The following is a 12,546-nucleotide window of genomic DNA, read 5'->3' on the forward strand; positions in this document are numbered from 1 at the left end:
ATCAGTTATTATGATTGGCTGTACAATTTTAAAGGGCAATGATGCTCCAACCTTATCTGGCCCATTCTACCTGACTCCACCCTACTAGACTTTTACTTAAATAAAATTATGAATGCATGGCTTTGAGTATTTTAAGCGACGCATTGCATACTTTTACTTACGTAAAGAATCTGCATGCATCTTCCACCACTCATTACAAATATTGTGCAAGTTAAAAAAAGAAAGAAAAATAAGTTAAATTCAAGAACAAGAATCTCTCAAAGACTATGTGAACTTGTCATTTAAAAGGGTGGATATCTACATGAACAAGTGTTTGATTGCACACGCAATCAAAATGAGATTAGGGTGACTGCACTGGCAGGTGCAGGGTGTGATGTGCTGCTGTGACCGAGGTGTGGCTGAGCGAATGTGCTCAGTCTACATTCCCTGGGCAAATAAAAAACACAACTTGGTGACATTAGCCACAGTAGCAAATGGGTGCATTAAGAAGAAGGAGACAAAGACATTGCATTGTTACTTTACTAGCATTTATCATACATAGAAAGCCCTTTTACTACGTTTCTCACAAACACAATCATCGATACAATAATGCCCGTAATGTGTCTCATACACCAAAGTTATGAAATGTTAAGAAAAGCATATACTGCATCATACCATGTCAACAAGTCATGGCATGGCTGATCTAAAATCAAACATCCAGCATTGTTGGATCCTGGATGCCTGTCAGGTGAGAGTCAGAAAATCTGTTTACATTTATGAGCACATTTGTGTAAAAATACAGGTGTTTGATTGCCTACAAATATACTTTTTAAAGATTATATGTGAAGAAACATTTAGGCAGTAAAATATTGATTCTAATATAGGGTAGGAGGATGGATGTTTCCAGGTGCCAACTTGTCTTGTTTCTCCTCCAATCCAGATATCTTCATCTAGTCAGAGTCACTGCTGCAGGAGCTGCTGGAGTTCTACAGCAAGGATGAACACAACACACACATCAATGAATCACTTCAATCATCTACAAACCCATGTGAAGTTTGTTTTGTCTACGTTACATTTGAGAATATAAAAATGACAGGCTGTCATTCATTTATTGGCTAATTATTCCAAAATTTGGAATAATTAGCTAATATTGGAACTATAATAGAGCACTTCCTGTGATTAATTCACATTAGGTTGCATTGCACACATTTTTCAATGTTCAAATTCTAAATAAAATCTAATTTCTGGAGCAAATAAACCAACATGCATATATACATCATATTTGAGAAAATAACTGAATCTTACCCCGTGACAGTCCTTTCCTTTCTTGTGACATTGGCCATGCTTGTGACCATTCTTATGCTTGTGCTTGTGCCCATGTCCATGGCCCTGTCCGTGGCACTGTCCGTGCTCAGGTCCGTGTCCATGTCCTTGGCCGTGACCATAACCAGGTCCGGGTCCGTGTTGGCCTCCGTGTTGGCCTCCGTGTTGGCCTCCATGTGGACCTCCGTGTTGGCCTCCGTGTGGACCTCCGTGTTGGCCCCCGTATTGGCCTCCTTGTTGGCCTCCATGTGGACCTCCGTGTTGGCCCCCGTATTGGCCTCCTTGTTGGCCTCCATGTGGACCTCCGTGTTGGCCCCCGTATTGGCCTCCTTGTTGGCCTCCATGTGGACCTCCGTGTTGGCCCCCGTATTGGCCTCCTTGTTGGCCTCCATGTGGACCTCCGTGTTGGCCCCCGTATTGGCCTCCGTGTTGGCCTCCAGGTTGACCTCCGTATGGACTGTGGGGCTGAGGAGGGCCGTGTGGTGGTGGGACAGTGCCTGGAGGATATTGAGGGTATCCCCCTGGCATCTGCTGGGGCTGGTTCGGGTAACCAGGAGGGTACTGGTTTCCTAAACATAAGTAGAGAAGAGAAATCAGGAAGTTAAAGTGAATATCAAGTATGTAAAGCATATTCATTCATTTGAAAGTGGTTGTGTTATTTACCTTGGTTGTGTCCGTACATTTTGAAACCTCAGATGAAACCACAGATCCTGAAAGCAAAGAAAAACAAAAAACACTTTAAACAAATCAGCACAGTTCGTCTTTCACACACATATGCAATGGTTCTATCTTTAAAAACCTGAGAGAACTGCAAATCCTCAGCAGAGTTTTAGAGGTGAACTTACTGTATGCTGGAGAGCCGATCCACAGTCGCAGCCGTCACCTGCTGCTCCTTTTTATGCGCAGTCCACTTCACCTGTGGCGCTGGGGGCAGTGCCTGAACTCCCACCACAACATTTTTGCTCGGTGACCTAAATGGGTGTGTGAGTGTGTGTATAATCTTTAACATACAGTCAATATAAACCAAGATATGGATACACACACCCAAACAAAAACTTCTGAAATTGCGTTGTACTTTCCTATTTAACAATCTGGTTTACTACTAATCTTATTGTCTGGCAATGACAGATGTTTTCATCATTTGCAATCTCATAACATTTGAAACATTTGGATCCATTTTTATCTTGAGCTCTTGGGTTTTAGATAAGACGATTATTTGCACAAATACCAACTCAACAGTCTTAAAGTGGCAGTAGGCAGAATGTTTTTGGCATCATTGGGCAAAAATTCCATAATAACATTTTAGCATATTGTAATTCAAGTGTTCTGAGAGAAAACTAGACTTCTGCTCCTCCTCATGGCTCTGTTTTGAGGCTTTAAAAAATCTAGCCCATGACGGGAGGCTTTGGCCAATCACAGGTCATTTCAGGGAGAGAGCGTTCCTATTGGCTGTTCATTCAACAGAGCCAGCTGTCAATCACTCACAAACTGCGATCAAACGGTCAAATTAGGCAGCGCTGATCAAATATGAATCAATATTCTGTTACTGTAATGCCTGTTTCTCGCTTCAGACGTTTTCAGAAACATCTTGTAGTGTACTGTTTAGCTGTAAAATGAGAAAGTGTGCTCCAGCTGGTGGGCGGTGCTGCTTGGTATTTCTTCAACTGATCTCAACATGGCTGCCAGGTCACAAAATTTCTCATTTTACAGCTAAACAGTACACTACTAGATGTTTCTGAGAACATTTGAGGAGAGAAATAGGCATTACAGTAAGAGAATATTGATTCATATCTGAACAGCGCTGCCTAGTTTGACCGTTTGGTCAGAGTTTGTGAGTGATTGACAGCTGCTCAGAGACGGCAAGGCTCCAGATCAGCTCTGATTGGTTGTTTTCCTCCGGTCTGTGAAATCTTGCAGATGCCATTAGGAGCACCAGAGGACACAGAGGCACATGAGTTGTTTTTTTTCAGATTACCAGTGTCATGCACTACTGTCAGGATATATTGATCGTTATATGAAAATAACTTTTTTAATCACATTTGCTCCAATACTGCTGCTTTAAATGATTCATATATGAATGACTCTAATCAGACAGAAAGCAATAGATCCAAGTTTAAACATGAAATCAATTAATACTGTATTAATCACAGTAGAGTACACTGCACTGTCAAACACAAAATTCCACTGATTGGGGTTGGGCCAGATGTGCAGCCTGTTTGAAAGTTTGGCTCCATAGAAGGCAGTGCGGTAGCAGAAGCAGCAGTTGCTTGCCCAATGAGAATTTGTAATAATCCATGCGCACAGTTTACTTGGCCCGCCATCCAGTTTACATTTACACAAAAAGGCACAAGGCTACTCTGCCTTAGTGTTATGCACTAAAAAGAGTATAGCTGCTGATCATATTACACTCATCTATGTGTCAAAGATTAAATCAACCATAGACCATAAATAGCACAAATGACAGATTCACAGTGATAAAATAGGTGATTAAAATAGGATGGATGTGAATGTGCTGGGGAGCAGCACGGTGTGTAACTATTAGTGAAAAACACTGCAGAACAAAGGTCTTGATTCAACGCTCCCTCGGTAAATAAAGATAATATGAAAACACACTGATAGATAACACACACAGTGTAATAGGAAACCATGAGGTCAAATGAAAATAGAGAATTAAGAGGCAGGTGCATCGTAGAGATGACTTGCTTTTGTAAAAAAAAGAAACCAGTTTTATGCTGTTTATCACAAGGGGACATAAGATCAGTGTCTAATACATCAAAAGCATACACTATGTTGCACAAGGACTACTGTAAAGGTCCTTTTCAGAAAAGCAATACTGCTGGTAACCTACCATAGTCTGTTGTTTTCACTTTAAAATGTATTGGCTTAACACTTCATAATATGTGGCAGCTAAACCTGACTTTAAACCTGCAGTAGGCAGAATGTCTTTGGCATCATCGGGCACAAATTCCACAATAACCTTTCAGTATATTGTAATTCAAGTGTTCTGAGAGGAAATTAGACTTCTTCACCTCCTCATGGCTCTGTTTTCAGGCTTTAAAAAATCTAGTTTGACCGTTTGATCGGAGTTTGTGAGTGATTGACAGCTGCTCAGAGACGACAGGCTCCAGCTCGGCTCTGATTGGTTGTTTTCCTCCGGTCTGTGAAATCTTGCAGATGCCGTTAGGAGCACCAGAGGACACCAGAGGACACCAGAGGACACCAGAGGACACCAGAGGCACATGATTTTCTTTTTTTTAGATACCTGTCTAATGCACTCCTGTCAGGACATAGTGAGCGTTTTCATCATATTTGCTCCAATCTTGCCTACTGCTGCTTTAACTTCACATTGATCAGCCCAACATTTGAACAAAAGGAAAAAAAACATGCTTTGACATGTGGGTGGTCAAATGAACAGTTTATTATTATATACTGTAAGGTAGCAGGTTGAAGCTTTCCAGGTGCCACCTTGTCTTGTTTCCTTCCAGACATCTTCATCTAGTCCAAATCGCTGCTGCAGGAGCTGCTGGAGTACTATACAGCAGGGACAAATATTATTATTTCATTCAGTGATGACGTGTCAGACAGTGAATTAATGAAGTTATGCATTCACAATTGAATGATATAATCAATAACACTGTTGTGAAATTAATAAAGTGATGAGTGAATAATGAATTCAGTTTCATTAGTGTGTCTTTGGATGACGAATATATTTCCATTTATAAAATTAGTCTTTAACACTTAATTTTTCACTGCCTTTTCATTTTCTATCTCAGAATGACTTTGATTGCTGCTTTTCTGTTTATGTTTTTTTCGGTTAGGGCCATGCTCAACCTTAAACCTGAACCAGAAGTGGTTGGTTTGTAGAGCTGAAGAGAGCGGTAAAGTGACACCTCATGTGACAGTCATTTGATCCATTGTTATTCTAACAAATATTGATTGTTGCCACTTTATGGTGATCTCTCATTATGTTTAATGATGATTTAATGATGACAATTACTTAATTTGTCATTTTAGACTGAGGACTTGTTGGAAAAGGCCAAGGCAAAATCAAATTAAAACCATTAGAGTCCAGGACTGTTGCTGTCATGATAAGATCTTACTTAATATCTTTTAAAGAAGCAAACTGTTGGACAAATAGAAATTGTGAGCAGCAGCACATGAGTAAACCTCATGTGACAGGTGTTTCTACTATTATGTCCACTCCATAGATCCAACAGATTCACATAATAACCTTGAGTTAGGATTTAGTGCAGGACTGTTGTATTAGACAGCATTCGTTTTAGCTTACTTAAGAATGGGATTTGTGAATAAACTGTATCTCATTGTTGAACTAACATTTCCATTACTTGCACGAGTGTGATTAGCAACTTAATATCAGTGGACTGTGATACAGTATGGTTGATACAATAGAGGCTCCATCATTTGCTCTTTACATTGATCAATAAATCAACTGGAACTTACCCCGTGACACTTTTTTCCTTTCTTGTTGCATTGGCCATGCATGTGACCATGCTTGTGTCTGTGGCCATACCCATACCCGTGATGCCCATCCCCGTGCCCATGACCGTGTCAATGCCAAAGTCCACGACCACGCACACACCCACGTCCACGTCCACGTCCACGTCCACGTCCAAGCACATGTCCATGCCCATATCCATGACCATGAACATGAACATGAACACCTCCAGAAGGTGGGGCTACAGGATAGTATGCAGGCGGAACACCAGGTTGAGGAGCGTAGGGCTGAGGAGGGTAGGGCTGAGGAGGGTAGGCCTGAGGAGGGTAGGGTTGAGGTGGGGCAGTGCCTGGTGGATATTGAGGATTGTATCCTCCTGGTATTGGCTGGGGATTAAAACCAGTGGGATACTGGTTTCCTGGTCAAGCAAAAGGGGTGGGGCTCATCATTTCCTCATTCAGTTTGTATACACTTGATGTCAATTTTTGCTCCTTAAAATTCAATAAAAAAGTCTGACATAATGGACAGAGCCGGGGTTTAAGTAAAAGTGAAAAAGAGAGTGATTTACCTCCGTTATTCCCGGACATCTCAAAATTCCAGATCCAAACCCTGAAACTGAAAGAAGACACTTAAATGCACACAAATCCCCTCTTAACATAAGAAAATAAATGACTTTTCATGAGAGTTGTAAAACCTGAAATGCAACATTGTGCAGAAACATAGCAGTTGCGGTCCCCTGAGGCAAAGACAGTTTGCTTATAAAATGTTGCAAAACAGGCAGTGCAGGTCGCAAGTATAGTGTCATGCCATTTGTAGTAAATATATCACAAAGCCTCGTATCAGTACCACTCATATCTGTTCTGTATGTGCTGCTACTATTTACTGGAATTATTTAGTATATTATCATTTTGTCAATAATAAAAACAAACAAACAAAGCCATGTGTCACATGACTGTATAAAGACAAAGCTACCAGTCACGAGGGAGATTAATGATAAAGACATGAGCACAAAATAATGCAATACAGTCAACAAAGGAAATACATGACCACAAATGACCCACATGACCCCCCCCCCCCCCCCCCCCCCCTCCCCACCCCCCCCAACCCTCCTCCCCCCCCCACACACACACACACACACACACACAAACACTTTATGGTACTTTTGCCAAGATAGCTACTAGTGAACTTACCGTGTGCTGGAGTGCAGCGCCGCATACACAGCAATCAGCTGGCTCTTCGTTTTATATAAAGCCACACCTCAGCTAGAATAAATGCCAATGGCTATCATCGGGGGTAGAGCCTAAACTCTCACCAACAATGCATTTTTGTGACGTGTTTAAATATACGCTTGAGATTTGGTTACTATTTATAACATAGCTATTATTTTTGTCACCACTTGCCACCAGATAAGCAATAATTGTCATAATCTCAGGCAAACTCATAGCATCATTGAGGTTTTTTTTTAAATGAATTACATAGCAATATTCGTTTCCTGACAAACATGGATACCATACAAGTCCTTAGATATGTGTCTCTTACAGCCAACGCCGCAGGCAGAAATGCACACCACTATCACACCCAACCCCACCACCGTCCCTCACACATCCAGCTGAGGTTTCCCCCAGGATTGTTTCCATATCCTACAAACTAAAACTGCATCAGAATAATTTGATGGGGTTTAAGGATAGAGGGCGTCGTATGCTGTTAAGAGTGTTTGGCAAATTGCAACGGAAGTTATGAGAAGCCAACACAGCCTACCAAACAAACCTTGAATACAGTGACGTGTCTTAAGAGAGAATCGAATGTCCCACCACCACCATTCAGAGGACAGAACAACTGAAGTTGTGTGGAGAGAATCCATCAATTTGTTTTCACTTTAAACTTTATTAACCTAGTATTTGATATAAAGCCATACAATCAGTGAATGAAAACAGTCCGTTTTGACAAAAGCTTGTATACATTTTTTTGGGACGAGAACATACATGAGAAGTTTTTCCGGTTATACGTGATTCTGGTCTAAGGTTTGTAGGTGGTTACTTGTCTTCTTTCTTTTCCCATCCAGGACCCTTCATCTAGTCAGAGTCACTGCTGCTGCTGCAAGAGCTGCTGGAAGACTACGGCACAAAGAAAACAATTCTATCAGCTAATCATTCAATTCTTGACAAAACAGTTGCAATGAGTTTGGCACAATTTCCAGTTTTGGATTAGGGAAGAGAGCAATTGTGTCCCAAGGGTTACAGGGTCACTCTTTGGGCAGACAGGATAACTGTGGGCAGAGAAGGGAAAGACTAGCACTTGTCCATCCCTCTCAACAAGGCACTAAATCCCCAACTGCTCCACTGGCCAACAGATCAGACTGCGGTTGTACTGTAGCAAGCAACGTCCGGGTGTGATTGTGTGTAACTGTGTGAAAGTGGAGGATGGAGCATCTGTACTCACTGCCCTACCTCTGGAAAAATAACCTTTTAAAAAAATAGTTTATTGACAAGTTTGGCTTACCCTCAAGTGACCTATATAGATATCTACACATTAGATACTATATCACAAACAATACAGACCGGGATCATATTAAAAAAAAAAAACAACCAATATAGATTTTATTACATTGTATACACCCTGCAACAACCAAAAACTAAATATTCTATATTTACAAATAGGGCAAATAGGGCTCTAGCCCTTTTGGTTGCCCTATAGGCAAAATTCTGATTTGGAGCCTCCCACCACCACCGCCGCCGCCAGTGGCGCCACTCTAGGGGTTAAGGTTAAGGTTAGGGAAGAGTCAAATGAGTTGCTTTGGAAGACACTGACAGATGGCTTAATTTGACATTTTAGACTGAGGACTTGTTGGAAAGGCCAAGGCAAAATCAAATTAAAACCATTAGGGTCCAGGACTGTTGCTGTCATGATAACATCTTACTTAATATCTTTTAAAGAAGCAAACTGTTGGACGAATAGAAATTGTGAGCAGCAGCACATGAGTAAACCTCATGTGACAGGTGTTTCTACTATTATGTCCACCCCATAGATCCAACAGATTCACATAATAACCTTGAGTTAGGATTTAGTGCAGGACTGTTGTATTAGACTGCATTCGTTTTAGCTTGCTTAAGAATGGGATTTGTGAATAAATTGTATCTCATTGTTGAACTAACATTTCGATTACTTGCATGAGTGTGATTAGCAACTTAATGTCAGTGGACTGTGATACAGTATGGTTGATACAATAGAGACGCCATCATTTGCTCTTTACATTGATCAATAAATCAACTGGAACTTACCCCGTGACACTTCTTTCCTTTCTTGTGGCATTGGTTATGCATGTGACCATTCTTGTGTCTGCGGCCATAACCATACTCGTTCTGCCCGTGCCCGTGCCCGTGCCCGTGCCCATGACCATGACCACGTCCACGTCCACGTCCACGCCCATGTCCATGCCCATGACCATGATCATGACCATGACCATGACCATGACCATGACCATGATCATGTCCGTGCCCGTGTCCATGACCATGTTCATGATCATGTCCGTGCCCGTGTCCATGACCATGTTCATGATCATGTCCGTGCCCGTGTCCATGACCATGATCATGATCATGTCCGTGCCCGTGTCCATGACCATGATCATGTCCGTGTCCGTGACCATGATCATGACCATGTCCGTGCCCGTGACCATGACCATGATCATGTCCGTGTCCGTGACCATGATCATGACCATGTCCGTGCCCGTGACCATGACCATGATCATGACCGTGTCCGTGTCCGTGCCCATGGCCATGATCATGACCATGTCCGTGCCCATGACCATGATCATGACCATGTCCGTGCCCATCAGAACAACAGCTTGGTTCATACCCTCCAGAAGGTGGGGCTACAGGATAGCACGCAGGCGGAACACTAGGCTGAGCAGGGCAGGGTTGGGGTTGGGCAGTGCCTGGTGGATATTGAGGATTGTATCCTCCTGGCATTGGCTGAGGATTAAAGCCAGTGGGATACTGGTTTCCTGGTCAAACAAAAGGGGTGGGGCTCATCATTTTCTCATTCAGTTTGTATACACTTGATGTCAATTTTTGCTCCTGAAAATTCTATAAAAAAATCTGACATAATGGACAGAGCTGGGGTTTTAGTAAAAGTGAAAAAGAGAGTGATTTACCTCCATTATTCCCGAACATCTCAAAATTCCAGATCCAAACCCTGAAACTGAACGAAGACACTTAAATGCACACAAATCCCCTCTTAACATAAGAAAATAAAGGACTTTTCATGAGCGGTTGTAAAACCTAAAATGCAAGATTGTGCAGAAACAAAGCAACTGCAGTCCTCTGAGGCAAAGACAGTGGGCTTGTAAAATGTTGCAAAACAGGCAGTGCAGGTCGCAAGTATTGCCTCATGCCATTTGTAGTAAATATATCACAAAGCCTCGTATCAGTACCACTCATATATGTTCTGTATGTGCTGCTACTATTTACTGGAATTATTTTGTATATTATCATTTTGTCAATAATAAAAAAACTAAAAAAACAAAGCCATGTGTCATATGACTGTATAAAGACAAAGCTACCAGCTACCATTAATCACGAGGGAGATTAATGATAAAGACATGACCACAAAATAATGCAATACAGTCAACAAAGGAAATACATGACCAAAAACCACAACACGCATGCACACGCACACGCACACGCACGCACGCACGCACGCACACACACACACACACACACACACACACACACACACACACAGTTTATGGTACTTTTGCCAAAATAGCTACTAGTGAACTTACCGTGTGCTGGAGTGCAGCTCCACAGACACAGCAGTGAGCTGGCTCTTCCTTCCTTTTATATGAAGCCACACCTCAGCTAGAAAAAATGCCCCAATAGCTATCGTCGGGGGCAGAGCCTAAACTCTCACCAACAATGCATTTTTGTGACATGTTTAAATATACGCTTGAGATTTTATTACTATTTATAACATAGCTATTATTTTTGTCACCATGTGGCACCAGATAAGCAATAATGGTAACTAGAAAATGCATTTCCTGCTGAAAATGCGTGGTAATGCTGACAGCTGAAATTTATTGCAAAGCATTGCTGAAAATGCAGAAATGTGAAATGACTTGCCTAAAAATGTTAAAGCTCAAATGCATTGCACTGCACTGCTGAAAACCCTAGAAGATGAAATATACAACTGGCAGAGTTGGAAGCTGAACTGCATTATCTAAAGAAGCTAAGAGCTGAAATACATTGCTAGAAAAGCTGGAAGCTAAACTGTAATACTGTCAAAAGTGGTACATTTTAATTTTCCTGAATAGGCGGAAAGAAGAAATGCTTTGTATGTATATCAGACAGATGAACTGCATTGCTAAACACAAACAGAGACAGAGAGAGAGAGTATTATTTGGGTGAAATAGACCTTTAAAACTACAAGTGCTTGGACAGAAATAGTATTTTCACTGAATGAACCTTTAAAATCTATAAGTTGCTACACAGAAAGTGGTATTTGGGTGGAAAGTAGCAGTAGGAGTAGTAGTAGTAGTAGCAGAAGGAGCAGGAGCAGTAGTAGTAGTAGTAGTAAGAGTAGTAGTAGTAGTCGTTGAGGCAGTAGGAACAGCTGCAGGAGCAGTAGTAATAGGAGCAGTAGTGGTAGCAGTAACATCACTGGTAGTAGTAGTAGCAGTAACAGTAGAATAGTAGTAGTGGTAGTAGTAGTAGTATTAGTAGCAAAAGCAGTAGTAGTAGCAATAGTAGTAGTAATCATAGTAGTAGTAGTAGTAGTAGCACAAGAAGCAGCAGCTGTAGTAGTAGCAGTAGTAGCAGAAGGAGCAGCAGCTGTAGTAGTAGCAGTAGCATCAGTAGGAACAGAAGCAGTAGTAGTAGTAGTAGTAGTAGAATCAGTGGGAACAGAGGCAGTAGTAGTATCAGTAGTAGTAGTATTAGTAGTATTAGTAGCAGCAGCAGCAGCAACAGTAGTAGTATTAGTAATAGTTGTAGTAACAGCTAGAACTTTTAAAACTCTAAGTCGTTAGACAAAATATAGTAGATAGAGTTACTCTATAGAGATTTTATTTTGAAAAAAAAACTTGTCCTGAGTTCCCTGTTAACATACAGTTACTGTGCGTGTGTGTGTGTGTGTGCGTGTGTTTGTGTGCGTGTTTGTGTGCGTGTGTGCATGCGTGCGTGTGCGTGTGTGCGTGCGTGTGCAAGTGTGTGTGTGTTTGTGTGTGTGTGTTAGTCAGCCTGCTCTGATTGTCTAATGTGAATCAGCTGTCTAGCAGCAATCAAACGTTGCCGTGGCGATGGCCACTGCACCCTCAATGAGACAGTTTATAATAGGAGTTAACCAGAGACATACATGTCATAAAAGTGTCTCTCAGACAAAAACCGTGATTCCAATCGGCAAAATAATGTCATCATCAGAGAGAAGCGTCTCTGCCGAACGCATTGATGTAATTTTTTTTGTGTGTGGAGTCAAAAATGGGATCATGGGAGCAGTTTAGAAAAGTGCCATTGTCAACTTTCTGTCAGACATTTCCCGTCTGATTTAACATTGCTCTCTATGGAGTGGCTTGTTGGACTTACTCTCACTTTCGGGACCCTAGAGACAAATGTGTAAGTCCGACTGATTCCATAGCTACATGACTGCGACCGGCACAAAATGTACTACAATTTGATGAAAACATTTTCTATTATGGGCTACGGAGCAATTTGTTCAGAAAATTTTCAAAAGATTTCAAAGCTTTCCCGCACTCTAACGATGATGTCACACACTCTAGCCCATAACGACCCACGCAA

The 12,546-nt window shown here is 41.6% G+C and overlaps 1 protein-coding gene and 1 long non-coding RNA gene across 5 annotated transcripts; both read right to left on the reverse strand.

The window, feature by feature from the left end:
- Positions 1 to 4,700: 4,700 nt before the first annotated feature.
- Positions 4,701 to 6,769, reverse strand: LOC119500874. Its single transcript, XR_005209701.1, has 3 exons — positions 6,327 to 6,769; positions 5,764 to 6,176; positions 4,701 to 4,833 (listed from the first exon to the last, which is right to left on the reverse strand). It is a non-coding gene; the product is annotated as an uncharacterized LOC119500874 (long non-coding RNA).
- An 853-nt stretch (positions 6,770 to 7,622) lies between these two features.
- LOC119500867 lies at positions 7,623 to 10,650 on the reverse strand. Of its 4 annotated transcripts, none has more exons than XM_037790854.1 (5): positions 10,539 to 10,650; positions 9,909 to 9,955; positions 9,489 to 9,758; positions 9,037 to 9,434; positions 7,623 to 7,872 (listed from the first exon to the last, which is right to left on the reverse strand). In XM_037790854.1, the coding sequence occupies exons 3-5, from the start codon at positions 9,606 to 9,608 to the stop codon at positions 7,827 to 7,829; spliced, it is 564 nt and encodes a 187-aa protein (XP_037646782.1). In that variant the 5' UTR covers positions 9,609 to 9,758; positions 9,909 to 9,955; positions 10,539 to 10,650; the 3' UTR covers positions 7,623 to 7,826. The 4 variants fall into 4 exon arrangements, with proteins under 4 accessions (XP_037646782.1, XP_037646781.1, XP_037646780.1 ...); XM_037790853.1 differs by having other exon boundaries at positions 9,037 to 9,439; positions 9,488 to 9,758; XM_037790852.1 differs by having other exon boundaries at positions 9,037 to 9,398; positions 9,429 to 9,758.
- Between the last annotated feature and the right edge of the window lie 1,896 nt (positions 10,651 to 12,546).

The sequence above is a fragment of the Sebastes umbrosus genome, chromosome 13 (assembly GCF_015220745.1).
Source record: "Sebastes umbrosus isolate fSebUmb1 chromosome 13, fSebUmb1.pri, whole genome shotgun sequence".
In the NCBI taxonomy this organism is placed as follows: domain Eukaryota; kingdom Metazoa; phylum Chordata; class Actinopteri; order Perciformes; family Sebastidae; genus Sebastes; species Sebastes umbrosus.

Coding starts and splice junctions, on each gene's coding strand:
- LOC119500867 (XM_037790851.1), bottom strand. CDS start 9,608: ATGAACCAAGCTGTTGTTCTGATGGGCACGGACATGGTCATGATCATG. Junction 7,873..9,036: donor AAGGAAAGAAGTGTCACGGG/GTAAGTTCCAGT, acceptor TTTGTGCCGTAG/TCTTCCAGCAGCTCTTGCAG.